Source organism: Thunnus thynnus, chromosome 23 (assembly GCF_963924715.1).
Source record: "Thunnus thynnus chromosome 23, fThuThy2.1, whole genome shotgun sequence".
Taxonomy (NCBI): Eukaryota; Metazoa; Chordata; class Actinopteri; order Scombriformes; family Scombridae; genus Thunnus; species Thunnus thynnus.
The window spans coordinates 8,218,657-8,245,307 of NC_089539.1; the positions used below are offsets into that span (position 1 = coordinate 8,218,657).

Genomic DNA, 26,651 nt, shown 5'->3' on the forward strand with positions numbered 1-26,651 from the left:
TAACATTATAGGCTACCCCTACAATACTCCTATAATATAGCACTGGTGTCTCTGTACAAGATTTTGGAACCTGGCTGCATAGATTTTCCTCCACTCAGCCACAAAAGCATTAACGTTAATGATGTTGAACACTGATGTTGGGTGATAAGGTCTGGTTTGCAGTCAGTGTCTGAATTCAGCCCAAAAGGTGTTGGACAAGGTTGAGGTCAAGGCGCTGTAGAGCAGGTCAGTCAAGTTCTTCCGCACAAAACTGGGAAAACCTCCATGCACAGGGCATTGACAAGTTGAAATCGTAAAGGGCTTTCCCCAAACTGTTGCGACAAAGTCAGAGGTGCACCATTATCTAAAAGATCACTGCGTACTGTAATATTAAGACTTCCATTGATTGGAACCAGCCCAAACCATAAAAATGTCCCCAAACTAAATATTTTTGTATATCAGAATGACTGAATGTTACAGACAATATAAAAGACAAAAACATAGTGATAAACAGAAATTATGTTTATTCTGTGAAGCCAAGACAAGTCGTGTTACCCGTTGACGATGAATGAGAAAAGAATCATTTGAAAATCAAGAGTTGACATTCAGTTTAGAGATGTGAAACTCATGGCTACTGTTGAATCACATGCCACCATGTATTCAAAAGACACTGCTTACTTGTAACATACGTACATACAGTATACCTATACATTCGGTTTGAAGTTGCTATACAAATCCACCACATGTACAACATCCACATAAGCACACAGTAACACTTCAACATTCAGAAACTGACAGAGCTCGAACACACTTCGACTGAGACAAACAGTTTAGATTCATTTGGACTGTAAATTCAACATTTTGCATCCTATTTGGACGAGTTGCACAAAAGGCTACATGTAGCACTCCAGTGTGAACCAATATGGAGAAAAAAATTGTTCCTCAAAATGATACCTAAATGGTAAATTGCTGTTTTAGTCGAAAAAATATTTCTTTGAGGCAGAAATCATCTCATCAGTTGATTTAAACTTGAGAGGGTGGAGCCAAAGCACCACCATTTTCCTGGCATGACAATAAAGAAACACACCAAAGTATACATTAAAATACAACAGATTTAAACATATTTAGGGTTTAACCTTGCTAGGTTAAAATCAAAGCTAGCTTGTAGCTCTTTAGCTAACCTAAAGTGCTACCAGGTCAGCTAGGCAAACTAACTGACCTAGGAAACGTGTATCTCCTTTACACCTGCTATTGGTATCCAACTTGTATCCAGATAGTATAGCTATTAAGTGCAAGATATGAGCATAATTATATCTGAAGTTGATTCATAGCAGTAGTTATACTAGTACTATTTCTGTGTTGCACTAAACAGGAGCTGCATTTAACTTCACATGCGTGTAACTTGGGGAGATTCAAACCATTTCAAACCACTACTGGAAATGGTTTGAGCAGCTGAATTAACATCCTTCTAACAGTTTCTCAGGTGTGTGAACATAAATTGATTTATATTCCATTAAACATTATCAGATAGTTACTGTATCTGGCCACCCAAGATGCCTGTTACCAAACTGTACTATATCTATTTAGTCAAAAGTGCTGACCTTTCATTATCTTTATCCATTTTAACCTTTGACTTTTTCACTCCAGTATTGAGCTCAAAATCCCGTGGTTCACTGGCCTTGTGTACTGTGGTTTAACACAACCAGACTATTTCTACCTCAGCAATTATTTTTTGTAGAACTAAAACTCAAGTGTGCTGCAAACGGAATGACACAATGTCAGTGAGGAAGTCAGGCGTTTGTTGCAATAATCAGCATATTCACTGAGCTAATGCTGCCTTTTCTAGATTTTACAAGTGGCACCTGAGAGGATGTTTCTTAATATAATTACGGGTATAACAATGTGGCAACAAACTGCAACGTCACTGAAATACCCGCAACCGTGATAAAGAACATCCCCTATGCTTTTAAGCTGTGGTCACAGATGATCTGAATTTTTTAACATACAAAAGATGCTGAAAAAACTTAAAAGATCACCCAGCTCCCTGGTTGCCACAAGCAGCCAAACATGTCGGCTTTATGGGAAACATCAGCCTGTATAACATATTCTTATCCAGCACTCACCTTCTGGAAACTGTTTCTAACAGTTTACCAAATGCCCACCATCTAAGTTGCTGTAAACACAAACCTCCCTGTAAAAGACAGAGAACTACAGAAACCTGATGGAGTGGCGCCCAAAGCCAACAGGTGATCAGAACCCAGCCATCAGCAGAAACTGTATATGAGAAGCGAGATCACACTGTAAACACAGACCTGCAGTGCAGTCACTCTGTTCCAGCTTTGGCATATATTAATTACCTTGCTAATTAATAGCACAGTTGGTGTTTACTATTCTGTAAGCAGGAGAGGATGGTTTTCATCCGAGGAAGAACAGTGCTTTTTTTGTTTGCTTTTGTTTTATTTTTTTCTGTGTGGAAACTACAGATAAAACTGGTTGAAGGTCTGTCACACTTCCTGGTAATGCCTCTCTCTGGCCCTCAGGCTGGCTTAACAGCAGTGTGTGGCAGATGCAATAAGCAGTCTTAATGGTTATAATACAGTACCAGTAATATGCTGTAATAATAAAATACACAAAAATCATGCAGTAGTATGTAGGCTAAGCTGTTCTGTGATATGATGTGGCATTGCTGCAAGCCTTTAAACATGAATTCCATATTTGAAAATCTTAGCAGTGACTGCTTATGGAATTTGTCACAATGAGGGACAAGACGGCTTTCTGTGGTTGCTTTGGAAATCCTAGTGTGCATTTTTGCTCTCTCCTGTTCGCCCTCTATCAGTCTGTAAACACAGTTCAGTTCTGTAAAATTGCTCCCTCATATGAATCACCCCTGTTGTAGCCACGTTGAACTGTTCCTCATTTTAGCCTCACTGAGCGGAAACATAAGAGGAAGCAACTTTCCGGTCTGGAGACATCCTTGTATCTGATTCTAAAATGCTCCCTGTAATTGTAATGTGTGCATCTGATCCCGTGGAGACCGTCCTGCCCTGCTGCTCAAATAAACTCATGACAGGCAATCAAACACAGTCACACTGAGCAGAGGGAAGAGGTGCCATGCCCAGGGGATGCAGAGTTTTCTTCATTCGGCCTTCCACAGTCCTTCTCCCACTCTATGAGTATGTGGTCCTTCTCCAGGTGAAGGTCGAGGCAGAGCAGAAAGATGCTTACTGCTCCACCTGAAGGCTATCAGTCTTGCTGGCAGGTGCTTTGAAGCTGTTCACCTCTTCAAATACCAACTCTGTGTACATGAGAAGAGAAGAAAAAAAAAGAAGTTATGTTAAGGGTGCTGATTGAGACAAAAAGCACTTCCTTGACATTTCTTTGTCACAACTCAGTAATTCATTGTGAGAACCTCAAGATGTCTTCTGCAAGCTTTTATTCAGTGCTATTATAATCGTGTCTATTCAACTTGGTTTACCAGTCTATAAAAGAAACTCAAAATTAGGATGCGAACCATGCAAAACTATCCCCCATGACTCACACCAGTTCTGGTGCATTTCACAAACCATAAAACTCCCTGCTCAACTTAAAAAAACGTTATGATATTTATGATGTTATAAATGGCATCTCTAAATATTTCAAAACCCTTACTACTTTGGTGGTGCAGTCAGCATTCCTGAAACACCCATGCAAGCTTAACCTCTTGCATAAAATCCCCACTGTGAAAAGCTGTGCAGCTAGAGGCTACATTCACACCAAATTCAGCAATCCGGCATTACAACACAGAGGGCTGCAATGGTGGAGATGTTTTGTTTGAGGTACTGGAAAGACAATGACATACAATCCAGGAAGTAAAGTTGAAGTTACAGGTCAATGCATTTAAAGACTTATAAGAAGCCACTTACAGACAGGATTTTACAACTCTGGAAAGTTTTCACGGCGGCAACTGTTTTATCTTTTGTTGCGATAATCACATGTAAATGGCCGAATACAGCCTTCACATTACAAAGTTATCCATTAGGATTGTGCGCTTGCATGTATGTGATTGGCCACCGCAGTGTGATGTCAGGTTGCGTTTCAGCAAAAGTTGAGTCTGGTTCAACTTTTTGCTGGATAGCTACTGCTGTTTTTTGCTGAGCTCTATATGGTCCCCACTCCTACAGTGTAAGTGCACTGCCCCCATTCAATGAATAGGAGGACTGCCGTTTTTCTCGCATTGCCGGATTTGGTGTGAATGCAGCCTGTAGCTCACTTTGGATCTGCAGCATCAGTTTGCGCAATTTCCTCCTCTGCAATGCAAAAAAAAAGCTGCCTTTCTAAAATTGTTTATAAAAGGAAGCGAGAGCATGAATTTTGAAAGAAAGTGAGAAGTAGACAATATCTGGACATTTTAAAATGTCATGGATATACTTGTGATCATGTCATATTTTTTTATTGTTTTCTTCCATCAAGGTCTATCTTATATTATATATTGTGCTACTTTTGAATCAAAGCTTTACCTTTCCATTCTTCTAGAGTTCGGTCTTTACTCTCCAGTGTTTGATCATAAGGCGGGGCCTCTGGCTCGTCGTCTGGGTCGTGGTACTGTGAGAAGTAGGGGTGGGACAAAGCCTCACTGGCAGAGATCCTCCCATCACAGTCCAGAACCAGCATGCGCTTCAACAGGTCAACAGCTAACAGAGAAACAGACAGAGAAAGAGGGCTGAAATATGGTAGAAGGTTGGAATCAAAAATTTATTGATGGTGTTGCTGCTAGAAGAAGAAAAAATTGTAAAATTGAATTTGTAATTTGCAATATGGAGAAAGCAACTTGAGCTGCCTCTCACAACCTTTTAATTAAATTTAAGAAGTTGATCCAAACTGTGGTGCATCACCTACCTAGTGGATTTGCCCCTCTAAAGATCTTTTCCAGGTCCTGCTGGGGCATGAAAGGCAGAGACTGGATGTACTTCTGTGCCTGGAAATAGAGACCAATGGTCAACCATAGCATGCATGTGGATCATTCGGTGCCAAACTGTTAGTGATCAATCACCCCAACACTCACATATATTGAATATTCAATCAGCAGCTAAGTCCTTCAAATGACTCATCAATCACAAAATTTCAGCAGGCTCTTTGCATCATTTGAAGCAACACTGTTGTGTTTGCATGGCACATTCTTTTTCACATTCTCGTTTAACCAAAATTGCTCCTCCCAATCATCCCTTTATCTATTCCACCCTTCCTCACATGTTCAGAGCAGATCTTCTTTAAGAGGTCGGGCGTTGGAGTCCCAACCATCTCCATGATTCTCTTCAGCTGGTCAATATCTTAGTGCAGGAAGGGTTAAGGTCCATCAAGATTTGAGAAAAGTCATCACCATGATGACCCATTATAGTAGCTGGTCACATACAAAATCAACAGACTACTTCAGAGACTTTACTTACTGCGTCCTGGTGAAAGTCAGCTAGAAGTCAGTAAATCAAATTCGTTTTAGCACTGCTTTTAGACACCGAATACAACAACCTAGATAATTCAGTCTTTTGTGATTGCTTCTATTCATTCCCCCATTTCTCTCTGTTGATGCACCTCTCCTTCAGAAAGGCCTGGGATTGTGATGCAAATCCAGAAGAAGCCTGCATCCACAGGGCACTTTAAAAGAGATAATGGAAGGTTGTTGCTAAGATGCGAAAAAAAAACTGCAAATTGCGGTGGACTCCTGCCTTGCTGATAAAGGATACAGTCAGTGCCAGGAAAAAGGACTTTTCCCTTGAGCAGCTCCCCCATAATGCATCCCACTGACCAAATATCAACTGGAACAGAAACACCACAGGTTTAATAAGTGAACATTTAATGCGTTTGTTTCAAAAAAAAAATTAACAACTTGATAAATGCGATAGTGTCTCACCATTCTGATTGTAGTGCATCCAGTTCAGCATGATCTCTGGCGCTCTATACCAGCGAGTTGCCACGTACCCTGTCATCTCATCATCTGTTTGCCTGGCCAATCCAAAGTCAAGGATCTGTCGGACAGGTAGACAGTTCTTCTAAGTAATGGAGTTTACAGTTTGGAGTGAAGGATCTATTGATTTAAATGGAGGGCCAGTCTTACCCTCAGCTCACAGTCCTCATTCACTGCCACATTACTTGGCTTGAGGTCCTGGGAAGGATAGTAAACCAGACAAAGGAGGACAGAAACATGATTAGATATCATAGCGAAACAGAAATGGGATATGAATATAAAGCAACATAAATGGCTAATCCATTTAACTTTATGCAGAGCATACTCATAGAAATGAATCTAAAGAGAACCAATCAGAAATACAGCTATGAATTGGTGATTTGAAAATAGTTATTCCTGTACTTTCAATTCCATTTCAAACCCTCATAATTTGAGTCAGACTGTCTTTCAGTTCCACAAAACACACATTTTATCCCAAAGTCGCTTGTAATCCTAGAATCTGGTATTTTGATTGACTTTTCTATTCTATTTAATATCAAATTTTCAATCATTCTCTCTGAGCAACTGTACCTCAGCCAATGAAAAAAAAATTAATCATTTAAAGCTCTAAAGTTTACCCCAAAAATATCAAAATGTCATGCTGAGTTTTGATTACATTTGAATAATATGATGGACTAGTCATCTAGAATTTCAATTTGATGTAATGATGCAGTGATAAAACATGCAGTTAGTTTAGATTTCACTCAGTGCAAACTTATATAACTAACAAAAAACTGGAACAAGGTGATACAGAATATATGTGATAATAAGGTCATACTTTTCAACCTTAAAGCTACTTACAGAGACACAAAGCTGTGTGTCATATATCATTTTCATATTCTTTTAACCATCCACATGCTGTTATGTTTTGTCAGAGTTGATGGTCAAAATGACAGGAATGGCAAAGAGAAGGCACTCACTCTGTGGATCAATCCTGCTGAATGGATGTACTGTTCGACAGGCGATGGGGTGGGGCAGGAGGATGGGGGGAGGAGAGAGGAGAGAGGGGACATAAAGGAGACAGGGGTCAACAGTGCAGTTCACCATATTAGCCCCTGCCTAAAGGGAGACTGCTTTTGTCTGTCCCATGGTAACCGGGCAGGCTGAACAGCCAGCTTGGCTGGCTGCTGGACTGATCTGGTGTTAGCAGGCAAGCTTTTGACAAAAATCTCTCAGTTAATAGAATGTCTTATTCTGTATAAATATTGTGTAGTTGTGTAACAAAACTAGTTCAGCAAGCAATCAAATAAACAGTTAGCTAAACGTAATGGATAAACAGTTCAAATAGTTATGTAAATGTAATGGATAAATAGTTGCAATTGTTAGCTAAAAGTAATGGATAAATGGTTAAAACAGAAAGCTAAAAGTAATGTATAGACAGTCGTAACAGTTAATTATGTAAATGTGATGCATAAACAGCTGAAATAGTTAGCTAAAGGTACTAAGAAAATGGTTGAAATAGCTAAATTAATGGATAAACTGTTGAAATAATGAGCTGTAAGTAATGGATAGATGGTGAAATAGCCAAAATAAATGGATAATTGGTTGAAAAAGCTCAATAGATAAATAGGTTAAACATCCAACTTCTGCCACTCAAAGGTAGTAGAATGAATGCAAACTTGGCCTGACCTAAACATTCACAGTTCAATCTGAAAATATATATAAACCAGATTTAAAATCAGTTGGTGGGAGGTGTGGATGAAGGGTTACTTGACTTCATCTGACAGGGATGTGGGGGTGCAGTATGTCTGACAAGAAAGTTTGGGAACCACTTCTCTACTATATGCATGCTAACACATCTAGTATGCACTGTGCGTAGCGTTCAGTTTGGCATGCAGCAGATAAATCTCGACATGGTAAATCACCTTGAGGCCACGGAGAAGCTGGTAAATTAAGAACTGCACGTGCTCGTCTGACAACCTCTGAAATTTGACGATGTTATTGAGGTCTGCACCCATCAGGTTAGTCACCAGGTAGCTGGAAAAGGGGAGAGTGTATGTATGTGAGAATGGGGGGGGGGGTTGGGGGGAGTTGGAGGAGAACATGGTGATGCTGCCATGGCAACCGTCAGACATTTCTACAAGCCTGTAATCTCCTAGGATCGCCTCCACCAACACCACCATGCTCTCTCATAACAGAAGCTTTGCATTTTTTGGTGAAAAGTGGACAGATGTATGGCTTATAAGAAACACTGCATTTATTCACAGTTCATTGAAGTCCTCTAAAGCTGCAGCAGGTGTGAAGACATCCAGAAGCCCTATTACCTGCAGAGACAGAGGCAGAAACAAGCAGAGTTGATCAATAACCGGGCGGAAACATGCAGAGAGCTGCATCTGTCTATCTGGGTATTTTTATAACGAGCACTAACATTCTCATGTTTCATGTGCTTGAGCAGTCTGAGTTCCCGGTACGAGCGGCGGCTGTGGATCAGAGACTGAAAAGGCCTGGACAGCTTCTTCACCGCAACCTTCTGCCGTAAGACGACATCGTATGCTGAACTGCAGAGAGAAACCAGAGAAATTAAGTAAACGTGTCTGAATGTACATGAACATATCTGAATTGCTGTTTATTTCAACATTTTGGAAAATACTCTTATTTGCTTTCTTGCCCAGAGTTAAACGAGAAGATCAATACCACCCTTATAATCTGTGCCTAAAATATGAAGCTACAGCCAGGAGTTGGTGAGTTTAGTTTAGCATAACGATTGGAAAAAGGGAAACATGTAGCCTGCCTCTGTTCAAAGATAACAAAATCTACTTAACAACCTGCTATATCCTGTTTTTTTAAAATCTATGCAAAAACCAGTGTGTAAAAACATAAAAAAACACGGGACTATTTCTTGACCATGCACAGTGACTTCGTCTGACTTTGTTACTTTTAGACGGAGAGGGGCTATTATGCTACAGGCCAGTCATTATGCTAAACTAATCTAAGGTAAATCCAGCACATAAAATGTGTTAATTGATCAGCTTAAGGTGGATTTAGTTACTTTTGGACAGAGCCAGGCTCGCTGTTTCCCCATATTTCAGTCTTTAAGGTAAGCTATGCTAACTGGCTTCTGGCTCCAGCTACTGTACATATTCACTGTATTGATAAAAGTGGTATTTTCTCATCTAATTCTTAGGAAGAAAGTTAATAAGCATATTTCCCAAAATGTCCAACAATTCCTTTAAACCCAATACCAACTGATGATACAGAGTATGTCTGTGAGTGATTAATGTTTGAGTGTGGAGAGAGACACAGACTGACTGACAGAGAGAGAAAAGGAGAGAGGGAGAGAGAGAGAGACAGAGGATGTGGTGGAACAAGAGAAGTGAGGATGTCAGATGTTGTAAAAGTGCGTCAGTTTATTTCATCTGCCTCTTTTGAAATGTAAATGTCATTCCACATATCGAATGCTGAGCCCTGCTGCTGCTGCTGCCGTTGCCTTTGTGGTGCCAATGTCTTTTCAGGCCTGTCAGCTTTTCAACTCTCACGGTAATAATAATACAGTCATCAGAGAGCGGAACACACAAACAGGAAGGAAACATGGGTGAGAATTGAGAAATTCTGCAAAGCACAATAGGGACAGAGCAAAAGGGAAGAAGTGACTGGAAAAAAATGACATTTAAAGTAAAAGAGCAGTGAAAAATGTATAGTATACACTTAGAACTGACTCAATGTATAGTACATGACTCATTATTATGTGGCCAATAGCATTAGTTAATCAGACTGATTTCAGATCACTTTAAGGGAAAATCCCTTCTCATTCACGCTTAAAGTTCTTATAAATGTGTGATGCTCATATCAGGAATTTCTCAATAAAGAGGTGTACTTCTGGTGAAACCACAACCTGCTGCATCATCTTTTACATGTGGTTTCCTACATTTCACAGAATACACTTTCTGACAGCTTTTGGCAGCAAAATCTGAACCAAAATACTTGACCGATAGTATACTGCTGTTAGTTTTACATGAGGGTGGAGAGTGAGACGTTTTACTGTGAGAAAAAAACACTATGAGCCAGACCTGCTTACTCAAAGCCAAACTACTCCTCTTGCAGCTGCATCGCATTCTGATCAGTTTTAGTCTCCAGTGGGTGTGATAACTGACTCTTTAACGATGAGTGTTTACATGTGCTGTAGTATCCTGGTTCTAATCAGGTTTTTAAAGCTTTCCTGTTATTCTCTGGGCATATAAACATCATATCCTTATTTCAGACACTTGGATAAGTCCTGATTATGAAAGCTGGAACACTCAGATAGAAACCAGGATACTTTGGCATTTAAACATCTGGTATCTGATCATTCTCTGCCATGTTTGCAGGTGTGTACTTCAACTCAAGTTACTTAGTAGTTAGTAAAACAAAACAAATGATGGCAAATGATAATGATGATCATCATGCTGAAATAAAGGGAAAGTCTGACTTAAGTGGTAAAGTAAAAACAATACTCCGTGGTAAATCCACAGTCTAGACACTCAGAAGGAAAACAGTGTTCATTCTCAACTGTTGCGGTAACACACCCCTGCATACAGACAATCAGAAAACTGTTATCATGATGCATACAGGGGTATGAATAACCAGCTTTGTCATGTTCAAAGAAAACACAGAAAAATGATCAAAACCAGCATAAGTTCCAAAACTGAAATACTACTGTGTATGTAAACACTCTCAGTACTCACACAGTTTCTGGTATGACAGAATTGTATTTGGGCTATTCTGTACTTCCTAAAATGTGATAGAACTAAAGATGAAGCAGATACATATAAGCTTCAATTTCTATAAAAAAATATTTTTCTCTACTGTGAGGGGCCCACAGTACATTTTGTACCTGGGCCACTCTGGCTGATTAATAAATGTGTCATTTTTTCCCTAACAAACTGCAGCAAGCATATGGTCACCTTGAGACAGTTGGTGTAGAAGTGCCAACCAAATGATGTGTGTCCTGTTTTTTCTACAATATATGAGACCCACTGTAAATATTACTGTATCGTTACATGGTGACTTATAATGCTTACATGCTTGAGTAAACTGCACTCTTGCACGGCTGAGTGCATCCCCCTAGCTTTCTGGCTTGATGTCACCTGCTGTCAGTCCGGATGTCCCTGCGGGGCTTCAGGCAGGACAGCAGCCACTCTCCTCCGTCTCTGACATGAACCAGGCCTCACACATACTTTCCTCCCTGCCATCTTCCATACATGGATCTGACTGCACTCCTCTAAGAGCAGCAGAGCCAAGGCATCGATTTCTTTCTTCTTCTTTTGTCTCAATATTTTTTTAGCTCTTAATGCACCTCCGGTTTCATAACCAGAGGAGGGGCAACAGATACCAAGTGTGACATGATTCAAGTGCACTGTTTATCCACCAAAGAAAACTGTCTACATGTACATGTCCTCATCTGAACAGTTAATGTAATTCATCCTCATTAAATCAATGCGGAAAACCTATATTATCTGCTTATATTTGGAATGGGGGGAGGGTATTGACTCTTGCAATTAGAGATGAAAATTATACTTTGTTCTACAGACTGTTGTCCATGGAGGTTGATTCCTGCAAAACACCACACCCAAGCTTATGCATTTAAAGGGAGTGTTAGTGTAGTTTGACATTTTAGAAAATACGCTTATTTGCTTTTTTGTTAAGTTAGATGAGAAGATCAATACTACTCTTATGTCTGTATGCTGAATGCGATGCTACAGCCAGCAACCAGTTAGCTGACTTTAGCATAAAGACTGGAAAAAGAGAAACAGCTAGCGTACTGTAGCTCTGTCCAAACATCTGCCTACCAGAACCTTAAGCTTATTAATTAACATATTACGTTACATTTAACTCATACAAAAACAGATGTGTAAAAATAATTATTTGGGTTTACTTCTGGGACTATTTCTTAGTGCAATATCACTTTTGGAAAAAGCTAAACTAGCTGCTTCCTCCTATTTTTAGTCATTCTGCTAAGGCATGCTAACTGGCTAGTGGCTATAATTTCATATTGAATGGACAGACAGTGATATCAATCTCCCCATCTAACTCTCTGCAAGAAAGCAAATATAACCACATTTTCCAAAATGTTTATTTATTTAAGCACTATACCCTCAAATTGCTATTTTCCATATTCACACACACACACACACACACACACACACACACACACACACACACACACACACGTACACACACCATCATTATAGCCTGCATGCTGCATCTGTGGCTATTAAATGGCACTGCAGTCACTTGATAAGAGCCCTCTATCCAAACACGAGGTATGAGCAACAAATCAGAATCCCAGTTTCGTTTTCTGCTCAGTTTATCGTATTTCCATTCAGCAAACCAACAGATGTAACATTTTTGACGGCAGTAAATGAAGCAGTCATGTTTTATTTATAGTTATCCAAATGAGAGGCTTTGTGCCAAAGTTCTGGTTTACTGAGCAGATGTTACATATGTTGACATGAGATGAAAGCAGCTTGATCAGCTTAGTGCATATTCTCTCTTGATGTTCAGTCTCGCCTGGTCCAAAATTGGCCCAATTTTGGCTCAAGAAATGAAGCAGAAAAGAGAATATTTATTGGAATTAGGGCTTGACTGCAGGAAGCTGAGAAGACAATGAGACTGGGTTAGACAAAGAATATGACAGTGTTCAGTCTTCTAAAGTTTTTGTCTCATGACTTATCAAAATTCGAAAGGCACTGCATGTTAAATTATTAAATAAGTTTTTTATTTATGAGGCCTCACTCTCTGTGGTGTCTGTGCTTTGCTGCAATACATCCCTCTAAAGTCACTCCATTCCTTATAACTAATATACTCCCTTATACCTACTGTAATAATCTCCTTACAAACTCTATTTATCTTTTGGTTCTTCCTCTCCCATGGGTGATGAGGGTATAGCTCTAGCTAAGCTATAGAGGATTATATGAGCTTGTCAGATCCTTGACCTCAGGCCTGCAGTCTCAAGAGGGTTTGCCGAGAGAACAAGCCGCTATTTGAGATAAATGATGAGCGCTGTTTTACTGTGCATCTCAAGAGGTAGACTGTGGGACTATCCTAACCCCCCATCATGACACACACACATACACATGTTGTACTCTGACACCCCATCCCCCAGCTGTTTGCATATCAAGTCTTGCCATGAGAAAGTCACTGACAATAGCTGGAGATCAACATTAACAATGAAGGGCAGTGCTGGGTGGTTTGTGGAGGAATGTCCTTTGTGTGTGTTTATAACTTAAGAAGGCATTTTACCAGTGCCAGCATGTCGTGTCCATAGATATGATGTCTTGAGAGATATAATTGCTCAGAATGTGCAGTCCTTAAACTAGGAGGGGAAAAACACATGCTAATCCCAAAATCTTTGTCTACAACTTCAAGTTTTTCTAATAATTCCAAACAAACCAGACACATAAAACACTTTATTTTCTGTGTGGCAGACAGACAACAAGGATTTAGTTCTCCTTAATACATCTATGATCCAAGTAGTAGGCTAATTCCTAAACAAGGGTACTTGTACCTCAGAGAGTATGGGGAAGATTTTGCATAGTTCAATCAATTTGTAAAAATATAAATTACAATTTGATTTAAAAAACAAACAAACATATTGAATTGTTGCAATTGAGAGTGCATTAAAAACTAGTTAGCGAGTAAGCAGAGGTGAAATAGTTAGCTATTGGATGAATGGTTATACAGCTAAAAGTTGGATACCTAAATGGCTCAATGTAATGATTAAACCATTGAAATAGTTAATGTTAGCTATTATATGGTGAAATAGTTAACTGATAAATATTGAAATAGTTAGCTAAAAGTAATGGATAAAGGTTTGAACTAGTTAGCAAACAGTAATGGATGAATATTGATGGATAAATGGTTGAAGAGTTAGCTAAAATAAATGCATGGGCTAAAACAAAAGGTTTAAAATAGTTTCAAAGGGTAATGGATAAATTGTTGAAATACATATGAAAGTAATGAATGAATGGTGAAACAGCAAAAAGAAATTGATGAATGGTTGAAATACAAAAGCTACAAGCAATAAATGGTTGAAATACCCAGCTTCTGCTACTCCAAGTGGTAGTAGAATGAATACAAACTTGACCAAACCAAGGGGTTTGGGGTGTATATCACAGTCAACACTCATCTGTCATCAAGGGGAAATGAATAGACTCGACTTACAACTCAGTGACTTAATGTATCAAAGCGCAAGAATTATTCCATGTTTTTTCACGATCATCCTATTATGAAATCAGAGAAGTTCCAGAAAGTGCTATTCAGAGCAACAGATGCACATGAGAATTGTATAACAAAGATCAGAGCTTTGACTTTGGCATTGAGTTTTCTATGCTCATACAAACTGAACCTTCAAAGATCATGAGTATCAACTGTGAATGCTACATTGCTCAGGGCAACATTGTTTTTGTCGACAAAGATGAGTTCCATGTACCCCTGAATGGCTGCATTGATAACATTACAGTAAGCATGTGTTCATGGCATGGGTGTCCAAAATGGGAATCAAATCTTAACCTTGGTATTTTCATGTTCCAAGATGCTTGTGTGCATATAATTTTCCTGAGGCTGAAACAGCTGAAAGCAAATTCGTGATCCAGCTCTGTATAATTTTGCTCTTGTGCTATTCTGAGCAGAGCTTTAAAGATGCAACATAGGCAAGATATTTAAGCACAAAATATTCCTGGAAGCTTGAAACATAAAGTGAAGCTCCAGCATAGAAGCACATCCCATCTCCTGCTAATTCAGACAGTATCTTCATTAACATCTGACTTGACAGGAAGTCAGCTGTCAAGATAAAACCTCCTTCCAAAGGATGCAGGCAATGGCAATGAGGGTTGTAGCTAAACAAGCCAACATATCAATTTTATGCCAGAATGTCAGTGTGTGATCTGACACAATACAGGGCAAAGGTACTGGGCCATATAGTGTCCAATCCAATTTTACAACACAGGTGGGAACACTGGTAAGCTCAGTTCCACTGTTGAATCCTACAAACATCCTACGTTTCTGCAACACAACAGCTTGCCTCCTAAACACTATTAGGAAGATATCATACAATTTTATTCCAGTAAAATGGAAGGAGAGTGATCCTACCCCACAACAAGGAAAAAGACTGAGAATAACATGCAGTATATCCATATCAATTATAGACATTTTTTGCCTGCACAGAGAAAACCCAATGAACTTAATAGCCAACTCCAAACAGTTCCCTGAACCGGACAGGAGTGAGTCCTCCATAAAGACAAACCCGGACTCACAGACATTAAGTCTTCTGCCTCTCTCATCCCTTTGGTAAAAAAGCATCAGAGGATTTGGACTTAGACCTGCCGGATTGGCTCGAAAATATTCTCATTGTGGTCTGGAAAGGCTCAACTGGCATATGCTTGTGTTAGGGGTGTCATAAATGGGCAAAGACTGAATTTACTGTGCAGGTAAAAGGATCCGCTTTTAACCAGTTCTCAGGAAGATGTCGTTTTAACTATATTATTTAGTTTATATTTACAAAGCTTTGTGTAAATTCTTCCTTACAAGATTTTGGGAATTTCCGCCTGTAGTTCAGTGTTTGACCCAGCTGCCAGGATCAATCAGTTTGAAGTGGAAGATTGATTGATCTTGGCAGTTAAGACTTAACAGTTCCTTCTCACTGCTATTATGAAGCTACCAACATGCAACACTGCATAGAGAAGCTTAAACATCATATTCATGTCTTAGAAAAGTAATTATCCCACTGGGATCAGTCACATGAACATACAAAGCATTCTCCCTATATTTCGTTAGGTAACCTGCTCTTATAGCTTAATTAATATTGACTGTCAGGGGTGGTTATCACCATGACACATCGCCATGGCAATGAGATAGCACTGACAGATACAGATTCGTCCAAAATTAAAGCAATTTTATGTTGCAAGGTTGATTATGCCTGCATCCAACACAGAGATGTGTGTGTATGTGTGTGTGTGTGTGTGTGTGTGTGTGTGTGTGTGTGGGATGGGATGGATGGGATGGGATGGGAGGGTTATTTGGGAAATTCCTGTGCTGACACTGTCTTAGTCTTTAACTCCCTCCCACCCATATAGAAGCAGAAGACAGTGAGCTGTGGAATAAAAACAAGACTGCGACCCTGCTTTATAGGATATGGGTGACAACAGTGCACATAATGAAATCTTATTCATCGGCATATTAAAATGTAAACATGATATATTATTTAGGGTTGTTACCCCCAAAATATTGACTCCGTAGGCTACAAAGGCTACGTGACATTAATAATAAGCCGGTAATACCAACAATGACAACAATAAAAACCAAACGATCAGTCACAAGCAGCTTCATTCTGATGACACAGCCGACATGTAGGCATCGCTACGCTGATGCATCAAGAACAATATATATTGTGGCTGTGCAGCCTCGCCCCTCCACCCGCCCTGCACATACACACACAAACAAACACTCACCACACCGAGCCGTAGGCTCCGGAGCCCACCGGCGTCAGGTTCTGGTACCGCTCCGGAACCTCCCACACAGTCTTGTTCAGCTCCTGCCGGTAGAATCCCGGTCTGGCCGACATTTCTCCAAGCCGACTACAAAAAAGAGAAGAGTGAGCAAAAAAACGAAAAGAGGGGGAATGGAAACGAACGGAGGAAAACGGTAGATGGGACCGGAGGCGCGGGCCGCCGTCTGCTGCCTGAGCCGAGCTGCTGCTGCTGCTGCACACTGCACCGGCCAGTGACAGCCTAGCTCTCTCTCTCTGTCTCTCTCTCTGTCTCTCTCTCTCTCTCTCTCCCCTGCACCCCCCACTCCCTATTGGTATGTCAAAAAGTTGATATGATAGACTATCATTAATAACCGCAATAACAAAAATATGATATGATATGACATTATGTTTTATATATATTATGGGCCATTTTAGGCCATTATACACTATAATAATTACACTATATGTGTGTACATGTGGGGTAAATATGCAAACGCCAAAACAACCTGACATACTCAGTTAATCCAGCTTTGTTGCTGAAAATAGCTCAGCTGCCTGCTGCTGGAAACAATGTTGAGATGTGCTGAGACTCAACCATTGCAATATAAATATAATATAATATATTGCTAAAAAGATACACTAAGTTGATGAGTTGGGTGATTCATATGTGTGGGTGTGACATGTTTCAAGCTTAATTTTGATGAATAAACTGAAACTGCATCAGTCAAACCCACTAGTGACCACTTTCACATTACATGATTAATTGTTATTAAATTATTATGAATTAATCCGTGAGTGGATTAATGTTACAGGATGGAACTGTTTACGATGTGTAACAGGAATAAATCGATGAATATTCATATTCAGGCAATATACAATTACATGTTTGCCTCAGAGCTTTGTATCAAAAAAGAACAAAAAAGGCAAAAGAGGAAAATCAATGGAGTTAGCAGAAAGACATTCTTATATAAAAAAAAACAAGGATAAATAAAGTTGAACTGTATAATAAACTTAGAATGTAGTAATATAAATCCATTACTGTCATCTGGTGGTTAATATATGAAAGTGCGAGATGTGCCCAAAAAAAGACTATGACAATGTAATTAAATTTCCTGTGAGACTACTATGAATTGAATTTTCGTACATTTGAAAGCTCATATTTTGGCTTCAGATGCTGCCCTGTGTATCTGAGTCTCTTTGATTAACACTGTAAGCTTATTGAAATAATTATATGGTACTTTAAGTGTGTTTTTATTAATGAACTAAGCATAACACCTTCACAATATTTTTAAAAGACAACCATTTAGGACAGTTGCACTGTGACTTATTTTACTTGACTTGCCTATGTCCTTATGGCTTTTGGTTAAAAGTAAAGTATGAAGCGGTCAGAATGACCGAGTGGTCTAAGGCGCTGCGTTCAGGTCACAGTCTCCCCTAGAGGAGTGGATTCGATTCACATCTCTGACAGCCAGTGATTTTCACAATAGGCCAAATAGTTACCAGTGATAGACAGTATTTGGTGAACCATTAGATTCTGTGATTTGCAATGTTGGTTAGGTTTAGGAATGAGATAGTTGGGGTTAGGGTAAGAATATCATGGCAGGTCACAGAATCTGATAGGTCACTAAATACAGTGTAACAACGGTAACACAATATTGGAAAAGACAGGTGTTGACCTTCCCTGGCTGACAAGTGCTTGAGAAAAAAGCTACAACCTTTCAATATCTACACTCTCAACCTGTGCACACAAAGCAATGTGTTGGTGTAATGTAGCTGTGCAACTATGTGCTTGATGAACTGTAAAATGAGTAGACCTGGTCATTCAAAACACTGACTGAATGAGCGTCTCCCACATCCCCTCTTGTCTGTGAACAGTGCATTAGCTAGATATGCCAGGTTTCTGTGTGTTCATCTGTGGTTACGCAGTCACTATATGATCCAGTCTAGCTGAAAGGTCTGCCAGGACACAGGTAAGAAACACTAATGTCTTAAGTATGTTGCTATACAAACATTATTTTATTATTATATCAAATACCACTGGGCCTGATAACTTGATAACCACAGCTAAAATATTCATCCTCAACTGACAGACAATTGCTAGCTGTAGTTGGCTAAGTTCGTTAAGGTAGCTAGCTAGCGGTTCAAAGTTTCTTTTTTCATATGATCTTCTGTATTGCCAGTATTGTCATATGCTATCTCTGCCCAATACCATGTAATATACCTTTTATTGACATAAACATTCAATATTGTATTTAATTTTTCAACGACTGTACGGACACAGATGAAAATCTGTGAACTGAATTGGTAGTTAGCACCCAGACCTCATCCGTACAATTTGAAATGACATGACAAGGCAATGACTGGATCCTTTGTGGTTACTGTTCTTACCGTAGGCTATTTGTGTTATCAATGATAGCAAAATACCATCGTCATAGAATAATATGGAAATTGACACTATTCTCCACTAGGTTGTCAAGAGACATTATGCAACTGAGTACATGGTTCCATGGTGTGATGGTTTTATGTAAGACAGTAAAGTTTCCTTTTTAAAATGTTATCTATTGTGTTACTGGTAATTTCATGTGCTATCTCTGTTATATGCTCTGAATAATATATGGCGATAACATGTATGAAATAGTTTCCCAACTTTCTCATGATGTCAAGGAGTGGTTCCATGGTATAATGGTTAGCACTCTGGACTCAGAATCCAGAGATTTGAGGTCATGTCTCGGTGGAACCTAGTTTAAAGAGCAAGTATTGAGGAAATTGAGTATCTTCCACCTTGCAACAAACATTAGGGGGGGCATAGAGCATCATCAACAGTATCATTTATACCACAAATAGCCTACGGTAAAAAAAAAAAACATTAGGGGGGGCATAGAACATCAGTTCAGAATCATAATGCAGATAAACTCCAGCTACTTAAGTACTGATGGCAGTGCTGCTATGGGCATTTTAGTTTGATTCATTTAATGATCTACATTGTCAGTTTTCCTGACTTTGTCACTACATGCAGCCATAGGCTAATAACAATGCTTTTTTTGCCTTGCTCACTTACATTGTGATTGTGTTTACATTCTGTGGACTGAATAACAGACAAAAGAGAGTCCATCCATCGTTGCTAATTGCTATGTGGATCCAAAATCATAGGTCCGGACCTTCAGATGCAGTCAGGATGGCCGAGCGGTCTAACGCGCTGCGTTCAGGTCGCAGTCTCCCCTGGAGGCGTTGGTTCGAATCCCACTTCTGACAGCCAGTCTTTTTCACAGTAGTCCTGAACCTTGCCACAACGGTTCAGTCTCTACACTCTCAACCTGTGCACAGAAAGCAATGCGTTGGTGCACAGTAGCTGTGCTGCTACCATGTGCTCCATAAACTTGTAAAATGAGTAGACCCGCTCCTTCAAAACACTCACTGAATGATCATCTCCCGCATCCCCTCTTGTCTCTGAGCGGCGCATTAGCCCGATATACCAGATTTATGTGTGTTCACCTGTCGCTTGGAAATGACTGAATCCTTTGTGGTTACTGTTCTTAACGTAGCTTATTTTTGTTATAAATGATAGCAAAACACCATCGCCATAAAATTGACACTGTTCTGGGAAACACTGACACTGGGAAATTGACACTGTTCTCCACTAGGTTGCCAAGAGACATAATGCAACAGAGCGCATGGTTCCATGGTGTAATGGTTAGCACTCTGGACTCTGAATCCAGCGATCCGAGTTCAAATCTCGGTGGGACCTGGTTTCAAGACTGCCACCTGTCCACCTGCCTAAGTAAGCCACCTTCACCTGATGGCGTCAGTGGCTGGGAATCTGCGACTGATATCAAGACTGCTCAGTCGCTCAGTGATCGCAGACTGATCACTCGCTCTTCAGATCGTCCAATTCTCCTGAGCGACCTGTGAGGTGACTTTACGGGTAGATGTGAGCTGTGGTTCCATGGTGTAATGGTTAGCACTCTGGACTTTGATCCGAGTTCAAATCTCGGTGGACCTGATTTCGACAAGATTTGCACTTAAAATGCAGTGACTTTTGAAAATGTTAAAGCTCTGCCCTCTTTTTGGAAGACGCTGTGTTTTTTGAAAGACTGAATCCTTTGTGGTTACTGTTCTTACCGTAGGCTATTTGTGTTATACATGACAGCAAAATGCCATGGTCATAGGCTAATACGGAAATCGACATTGTTCTCCACTAGCTTGTCAAGAGCCATTGCGCAACCTAGTGTGTGGTTCCATGGTGTAATGGTTAGCACTCTGGACTCTGAATCCAGCGATCCGAGTTCAAATCTCGGTGGGACCTGGTTTTAAGAGGTGGCGAGACCATTTACAGGTAAAATGCAGGGACTTTAGTCCTATCTTGTCAGCGCTTGTAAATGTGGAAACAGTGCCCTTTCTTTGGAAGACGCTTGGTTTTTTGAAAGACTGAATCCATTGTGGTTACTGTTTTTCCAGTCTGTCTGAAAGTCATGGCGATCTACACTTAAGAGATATTCATCTCTTGATTATGTGGAAATTGACACCATTTTTCAATTGTCTTGAATATCATGAGGGCAGATGACCTGAATACATTGGGCTAAAAAGTTGATCTTGAAGTGAAAGTCTGGCCAAGGAGGGAGCCGAGCAAGTAGCAAAAGTTTAATAAGTTGCTTACGTTAGGCAGTAAAGGTGCCTTTTTAAAATGTTACCCACTGCGTTACTGGTAATTTCATACGCTATCTCTGCTTTATTCATTCATTTATTTTAATGATCTACACTGTCAGTTTGCCTGACTTTGTCACTACTCGCAGCCATACGCTGAGAGCGGTGCCTTTTTTGCCTCGAGAGAGTCCATCAATCATTGCTAATTGCTATGTGGATCCAAAATCATAGGTCCGGACCTTCAGACGCAGTCAGGATGGCCGAGCGGTCTAAGGCGCTGCGTTCAGGTCGCAGTCTCCCCTGGAGGCGTGGGTTCGAATCCCACTTCTGACAGCCAGTGTTTTTCACAGTAGTCCTGAACCTTGCCGCTAAGACAACATTGGGAAAGACACTGGATGATGAGCGCTTGAGAAAAAAGCCACAACGGTTCAGTCTCTACACTCTCAACCTGTGCACAGAAAGCAATGCGTTGGTGCACAGTAGCTGTGCTGCTACCATGTGCTCCATAAACTTGTAAAATGAGTAGACCCGCTCCTTCAAAACACTCACTGAATGATCATCTCCCGCATCCCCTCTTGTCTCTGAGCGGCGCATTAGCCCGATATACCAGATTTATGTGTGTTCACCTGTCGCTTGGAAATGACTGAATCCTTTGTGGTTACTGTTCTTAACGTAGCTTATTTGTGTTATAAATGATAGCAAAACACCATCGCCATAGGCCGATGGGGAAATTGACACTGTTCTCCACTAGGTTGCCAAGAGACATAATGCAACAGAGCGCATGGTTCCATGGTGTAATGGTTAGCACTCTGGACTCTGAATCCAGCGATCCGAGTTCAAATCTCGGTGGGACCTGGTTTCAAGACTGCCACCTGTCCACCTGCCTAAGTAAGCCACCTTCACCTGATGGCGTCAGTGGCTGGGAATCTGCGACTGATATCAAGACTGCTCAGTGGCTCAGTGATCGCAGACTGATCACTCGCTCTTCAGATCGTCCAATTCTCCTGAGGGACCTGTGAGGTGACTTTACGGGTAGATGTGAGCTGTGGTTCCATGGTGTAATGGTTAGCACTCTGGACTTTGAATCCAGTGATCCGAGTTCAAATCTCGGTGGAACCTGATTTCGACAAGATTTGCACTTAAAATGCAGTGACTTTTGAAAATGTGAAAGCTCTGCCCTCTTTTTGGAAGACGCTGTGTTTTTTGAAAGACTGAATCCTTTGTGGTTACTGTTCTTACCGTAGGCTATTTGTGTTATACATGACAGCAAAATGCCATGGTCATAGGCTAATACGGAAATCGACATTGTTCTCCACTAGCTTGTCAAGAGCCATTGCGCAACCTAGTGTGTGGTTCCATGGTGTAATGGTTAGCACTCTGGACTCTGAATCCAGCGATCCGAGTTCAAATCTCGGTGGGACCTGGTTTTAAGAGGTGGCGAGACCATTTACAGGTAAAATGCAGGGACTTTAGTCCTATCTTGTCAGCGCTTGTAAATGTGGAAACAGTGCCCTTTCTTTGGAAGACGCTTGGTTTTTTGAAAGACTGAATCCATTGTGGTTACTGTTTTTCCAGTCTGTCTGAAAGTCATGGCGATCTACACTTAAGAGATATTCATCTCTTGATTATGTGGAAATTGACACCATTTTTCAATTGTCTTGAATATCATGAGGGCAGATGACCTGAATACATTGGGCTAAAAAGTTGATCTTGAAGTGAAAGTCTGGCCAAGGAGGGAGCCGAGCAAGTAGCAAAAGTTTAATAAGTTGCTTACGTTAGGCAGTAAAGGTGCCTTTTTAAAATGTTACCCACTGCGTTACTGGTAATTTCATACGCTATCTCTGCTTTATTCATTCATTTATTTTAATGATCTACACTGTCAGTTTGCCTGACTTTGTCACTACTCGCAGCCATACGCTGAGAGCGGTGCCTTTTTTGCCTCGAGAGAGTCCATCAATCATTGCTAATTGCTATGTGGATCCAAAATCATAGGTCCGGACCTTCAGACGCAGTCAGGATGGCCGAGCGGTCTAAGGCGCTGCGTTCAGGTCGCAGTCTCCCCTGGAGGCGTGGGTTCGAATCCCACTTCTGACAGCCAGTGTTTTTCACAGTAGTCCTGAACCTTGCCGCTAAGACAACATTGGGAAAGACACTGGATGATGAGCGCTTGAGAAAAAAGCCACAACGGTTCAGTCTCTACACTCTCAACCTGTGCACAGAAAGCAATGCGTTGGTGCACAGTAGCTGTGCTGCTACCATGTGCTCCATAAACTTGTAAAATGAGTAGACCCGCTCCTTCAAAACACTCACTGAATGATCATCTCCCGCATCCCCTCTTGTCTCTGAGCGGCGCATTAGCCCGATATACCAGATTTATGTGTGTTCACCTGTCGCTTGGAAATGACTGAATCCTTTGTGGTTACTGTTCTTAACGTAGCTTATTTGTGTTATAAATGATAGCAAAACACCATCGCCATAGGCCGATGGGGAAATTGACACTGTTCTCCACTAGGTTGCCAAGAGACATAATGCAACAGAGCGCATGGTTCCATGGTGTAATGGTTAGCACTCTGGACTCTGAATCCAGCGATCCGAGTTCAAATCTCGGTGGGACCTGGTTTCAAGACTGCCACCTGTCCACCTGCCTAAGTAAGCCACCTTCACCTGATGGCGTCAGTGGCTGGGAATCTGCGACTGATATCAAGACTGCTCAGTCGCTCAGTGATCGCAGACTGATCACTCGCTCTTCAGATCGTCCAATTCTCCTGAGGGACCTGTGAGGTGACTTTACGGGTAGATGTGAGCTGTGGTTCCATGGTGTAATGGTTAGCACTCTGGACTTTGAATCCAGTGATCCGAGTTCAAATCTCGGTGGAACCTGATTTCGACAAGATTTGCACTTAAAATGCAGTGACTTTTGAAAATGTGAAAGCTCTGCCCTCTTTTTGGAAGACGCTGTGTTTTTTGAAAGACTGAATCCTTTGTGGTTACTGTTCTTACCGTAGGCTATTTGTGTTATACATGACAGCAAAATGCCATGGTCATAGGCTAATACGGAAATCGACATTGTTCTCCACTAGCTTGTCAAGAGCCATTGCGCAACCTAGTGTGTGGTTCCATGGTGTAATGGTTAGCACTCTGGACTCTGAATCCAGCGATCCGAGTTCAAATCTCGGTGGGACCTGGTTTTAAGAGGTGGCGAGACCATTTACAGGTAAAATGCAGGGACTTTAGTCCTATCTTGTCAGCGCTTGTAAATGTGGAAACAGTGCCCTTTCTTTGGAAGACGCTTGGTTTTTTGAAAGACTGAATCCATTGTGGTTACTGTTTTTCCAGTCTGTCTGAAAGTCATGGCGATCTACACTTAAGAGATATTCATCTCTTGATTATGTGGAAATTGACACCATTTTTCAATTGTCTTGAATATCATGAGGGCAGATGACCTGAATACATTGGGCTAAAAAGTTGATCTTGAAGTGAAAGTCTGGCCAAGGAGGGAGCCGAGCAAGTAGCAAAAGTTTAATAAGTTGCTTACGTTAGGCAGTAAAGGTGCCTTTTTAAAATGTTACCCACTGCGTTACTGGTAATTTCATACGCTATCTCTGCTTTATTCATTCATTTATTTTAATGATCTACACTGTCAGTTTGCCTGACTTTGTCACTACTCGCAGCCATACGCTGAGAGCGGTGCCTTTTTTGCCTCGAGAGAGTCCATCAATCATTGCTAATTGCTATGTGGATCCAAAATCATAGGTCCGGACCTTCAGACGCCGTCAGGATGGCCGAGCGGTCTAAGGCGCTGCGTTCAGGTCGCAGTCTCCCCTGGAGGCGTGGGTTCGAATCCCACTTCTGACAGCCAGTGTTTTTCACAGTAGTCCTGAACCTTGCCGCTAAGACAACATTGGGAAAGACACTGGATGATGAGCGCTTGAGAAAAAAGCCACAACGGTTCAGTCTCTACACTCTCAACCTGTGCACAGAAAGCAATGCGTTGGTGCACAGTAGTTGTGCTGCTACCATGTGCTCCATAAACTTGTAAAATGAGTAGACCCGCTCCTTCAAAACACTCACTGAATGATCATCTCCCGCATCCCCTCTTGTCTCTGAGCGGCGCATTAGCCCGATATACCAGATTTATGTGTGTTCACCTGTCGCTTGGAAATGACTGAATCCTTTGTGGTTACTGTTCTTAACGTAGCTTATTTGTGTTATAAATGATAGCAAAACACCATCGCCATAGGCCGATGGGGAAATTGACACTGTTCTCCACTAGGTTGCCAAGAGACATAATGCAACAGAGCGCATGGTTCCATGGTGTAATGGTTAGCACTCTGGACTCTGAATCCAGCGATCCGAGTTCAAATCTCGGTGGGACCTGGTTTCAAGACTGCCACCTGTCCACCTGCCTAAGTAAGCCACCTTCACCTGATGGCGTCAGTGGCTGGGTATCTGCGACTGATATCAAGACTGCTCAGTCGCTCAGTGATCGCAGACTGATCACTCGCTCTTCAGATCGTCCAATTCTCCTGAGGGACCTGTGAGGTGACTTTACGGGTAGATGTGAGCTGTGGTTCCATGGTGTAATGGTTAGCACTCTGGACTTTGATCCGAGTTCAAATCTCGGTGGAACCTGATTTCGACAAGATTTGCACTTAAAATGCAGTGACTTTTGAAAATGTGAAAGCTCTGCCCTCTTTTTGGAAGACGCTGTGTTTTTTGAAAGACTGAATCCTTTGTGGTTACTGTTCTTACCGTAGGCTATTTGTGTTATACATGACAGCAAAATGCCATGGTCATAGGCTAATACGGAAATCGACATTGTTCTCCACTAGCTTGTCAAGAGCCATTGCGCAACCTAGTGTGTGGTTCCATGGTGTAATGGTTAGCACTCTGGACTCTGAATCCAGCGATCCGAGTTCAAATCTCGGTGGGACCTGGTTTTAAGAGGTGGCGAGGCCATTTGCAGGTAAAATGCAGGGACTTTAGTCCTATCTTGTCAGCGCTTGTAAATGTGGAAACAGTGCCCTTTCTTTGGAAGACGCTTGGTTTTTTGAAAGACTGAATCCATTGTGGTTACTGTTTTTCCAGTCTGTCTGAAAGTCATGGCGATCTACACTTAAGAGATATTCATCTCTTGATTATGTGGAAATTGACACCATTTTTCAATTGTCTTGAATATCATGAGGGCAGATGACCTGAATACATTGGGCTAAAAAGTTGATCTTGAAGTGAAAGTCTGGCCAAGGAGGGAGCCGAGCAAGTAGCAAAAGTTTAATAAGTTGCTTACGTTAGGCAGTAAAGGTGCCTTTTTAAAATGTTACCCACTGCGTTACTGGTAATTTCATACGCTATCTCTGCTTTATTCATTCATTTATTTTAATGATCTACACTGTCAGTTTGCCTGACTTTGTCACTACTCGCAGCCATACGCTGAGAGCGGTGCCTTTTTTGCCTCGAGAGAGTCCATCAATCATTGCTAATTGCTATGTGGATCCAAAATCATAGGTCCGGACCTTCAGACGCAGTCAGGATGGCCGAGCGGTCTAAGGCGCTGCGTTCAGGTCGCAGTCTCCCCTGGAGGCGTGGGTTCGAATCCCACTTCTGACAGCC

General features: G+C 41.1%; 1 protein-coding gene and 15 non-coding genes across 16 annotated transcripts; 15 read left to right on the forward strand and 1 right to left on the reverse strand.

Moving 5' to 3' along the window:
- Nucleotides 1-480: 480 nt before the first annotated feature.
- mapk11 (mitogen-activated protein kinase 11) lies at nucleotides 481-16,664 on the reverse strand. Its single transcript, XM_067581431.1, has 12 exons — nucleotides 16,381-16,664; nucleotides 8,325-8,454; nucleotides 8,162-8,220; nucleotides 7,822-7,933; nucleotides 6,877-6,906; nucleotides 6,068-6,115; nucleotides 5,864-5,978; nucleotides 5,697-5,768; nucleotides 5,206-5,285; nucleotides 4,855-4,933; nucleotides 4,476-4,649; nucleotides 481-3,274 (listed from the first exon to the last, which is right to left on the reverse strand). The coding sequence occupies exons 1-12, from the start codon at nucleotides 16,491-16,493 to the stop codon at nucleotides 3,201-3,203; spliced, it is 1,086 nt and encodes a 361-aa protein (XP_067437532.1). The 5' UTR covers nucleotides 16,494-16,664; the 3' UTR covers nucleotides 481-3,200.
- Nucleotides 16,665-19,569: 2,905 nt separating this feature from the next.
- Nucleotides 19,570-19,652, forward strand: trnal-cag (transfer RNA leucine (anticodon CAG)). The gene has a single exon. It is a non-coding gene; the product is annotated as a tRNA-Leu (tRNA).
- A 421-nt stretch (nucleotides 19,653-20,073) lies between these two features.
- On the forward strand, nucleotides 20,074-20,145 carry trnaq-cug (transfer RNA glutamine (anticodon CUG)). The gene has a single exon. It is a non-coding gene; the product is annotated as a tRNA-Gln (tRNA).
- Nucleotides 20,146-20,631: 486 nt separating this feature from the next.
- Nucleotides 20,632-20,703, forward strand: trnaq-cug (transfer RNA glutamine (anticodon CUG)). Its single transcript has one exon. It is a non-coding gene; the product is annotated as a tRNA-Gln (tRNA).
- Nucleotides 20,704-21,291: 588 nt separating this feature from the next.
- Nucleotides 21,292-21,374, forward strand: trnal-cag (transfer RNA leucine (anticodon CAG)). The gene has a single exon. It is a non-coding gene; the product is annotated as a tRNA-Leu (tRNA).
- Nucleotides 21,375-21,824: 450 nt separating this feature from the next.
- trnaq-cug (transfer RNA glutamine (anticodon CUG)) lies at nucleotides 21,825-21,896 on the forward strand. The gene has a single exon. It is a non-coding gene; the product is annotated as a tRNA-Gln (tRNA).
- A 192-nt stretch (nucleotides 21,897-22,088) lies between these two features.
- Nucleotides 22,089-22,160, forward strand: trnaq-uug (transfer RNA glutamine (anticodon UUG)). Its single transcript has one exon. It is a non-coding gene; the product is annotated as a tRNA-Gln (tRNA).
- Nucleotides 22,161-22,392: 232 nt separating this feature from the next.
- Nucleotides 22,393-22,464, forward strand: trnaq-cug (transfer RNA glutamine (anticodon CUG)). Its single transcript has one exon. It is a non-coding gene; the product is annotated as a tRNA-Gln (tRNA).
- A 588-nt stretch (nucleotides 22,465-23,052) lies between these two features.
- Nucleotides 23,053-23,135, forward strand: trnal-cag (transfer RNA leucine (anticodon CAG)). Its single transcript has one exon. It is a non-coding gene; the product is annotated as a tRNA-Leu (tRNA).
- Nucleotides 23,136-23,585: 450 nt separating this feature from the next.
- Nucleotides 23,586-23,657, forward strand: trnaq-cug (transfer RNA glutamine (anticodon CUG)). Its single transcript has one exon. It is a non-coding gene; the product is annotated as a tRNA-Gln (tRNA).
- A 192-nt stretch (nucleotides 23,658-23,849) lies between these two features.
- trnaq-uug (transfer RNA glutamine (anticodon UUG)) lies at nucleotides 23,850-23,921 on the forward strand. Its single transcript has one exon. It is a non-coding gene; the product is annotated as a tRNA-Gln (tRNA).
- A 232-nt stretch (nucleotides 23,922-24,153) lies between these two features.
- trnaq-cug (transfer RNA glutamine (anticodon CUG)) lies at nucleotides 24,154-24,225 on the forward strand. Its single transcript has one exon. It is a non-coding gene; the product is annotated as a tRNA-Gln (tRNA).
- A 588-nt stretch (nucleotides 24,226-24,813) lies between these two features.
- Nucleotides 24,814-24,896, forward strand: trnal-cag (transfer RNA leucine (anticodon CAG)). Its single transcript has one exon. It is a non-coding gene; the product is annotated as a tRNA-Leu (tRNA).
- Nucleotides 24,897-25,346: 450 nt separating this feature from the next.
- On the forward strand, nucleotides 25,347-25,418 carry trnaq-cug (transfer RNA glutamine (anticodon CUG)). Its single transcript has one exon. It is a non-coding gene; the product is annotated as a tRNA-Gln (tRNA).
- A 487-nt stretch (nucleotides 25,419-25,905) lies between these two features.
- On the forward strand, nucleotides 25,906-25,977 carry trnaq-cug (transfer RNA glutamine (anticodon CUG)). Its single transcript has one exon. It is a non-coding gene; the product is annotated as a tRNA-Gln (tRNA).
- A 588-nt stretch (nucleotides 25,978-26,565) lies between these two features.
- trnal-cag (transfer RNA leucine (anticodon CAG)) lies at nucleotides 26,566-26,648 on the forward strand. The gene has a single exon. It is a non-coding gene; the product is annotated as a tRNA-Leu (tRNA).
- Nucleotides 26,649-26,651: the final 3 nt, after the last annotated feature.

Bases quoted from the DNA above. Each gene is read 5' to 3' on its own strand.
- mapk11 (XM_067581431.1), bottom strand. From the start codon at position 16,493: ATGTCGGCCAGACCGGGATTCTACCGGCAGGAGCTGAACAAGACTGTG. The intron at 6,907-7,821 runs GTGATTTACCAT...CCTGTCGAACAG, and splicing joins AGCTTCTCCGTGGCCTCAAG to TACATCCATTCAGCAGGATT. The intron at 5,769-5,863 runs GTGAGACACTAT...TTTCTGTTCCAG, and splicing joins GATGCACTACAATCAGAATG to TTGATATTTGGTCAGTGGGA.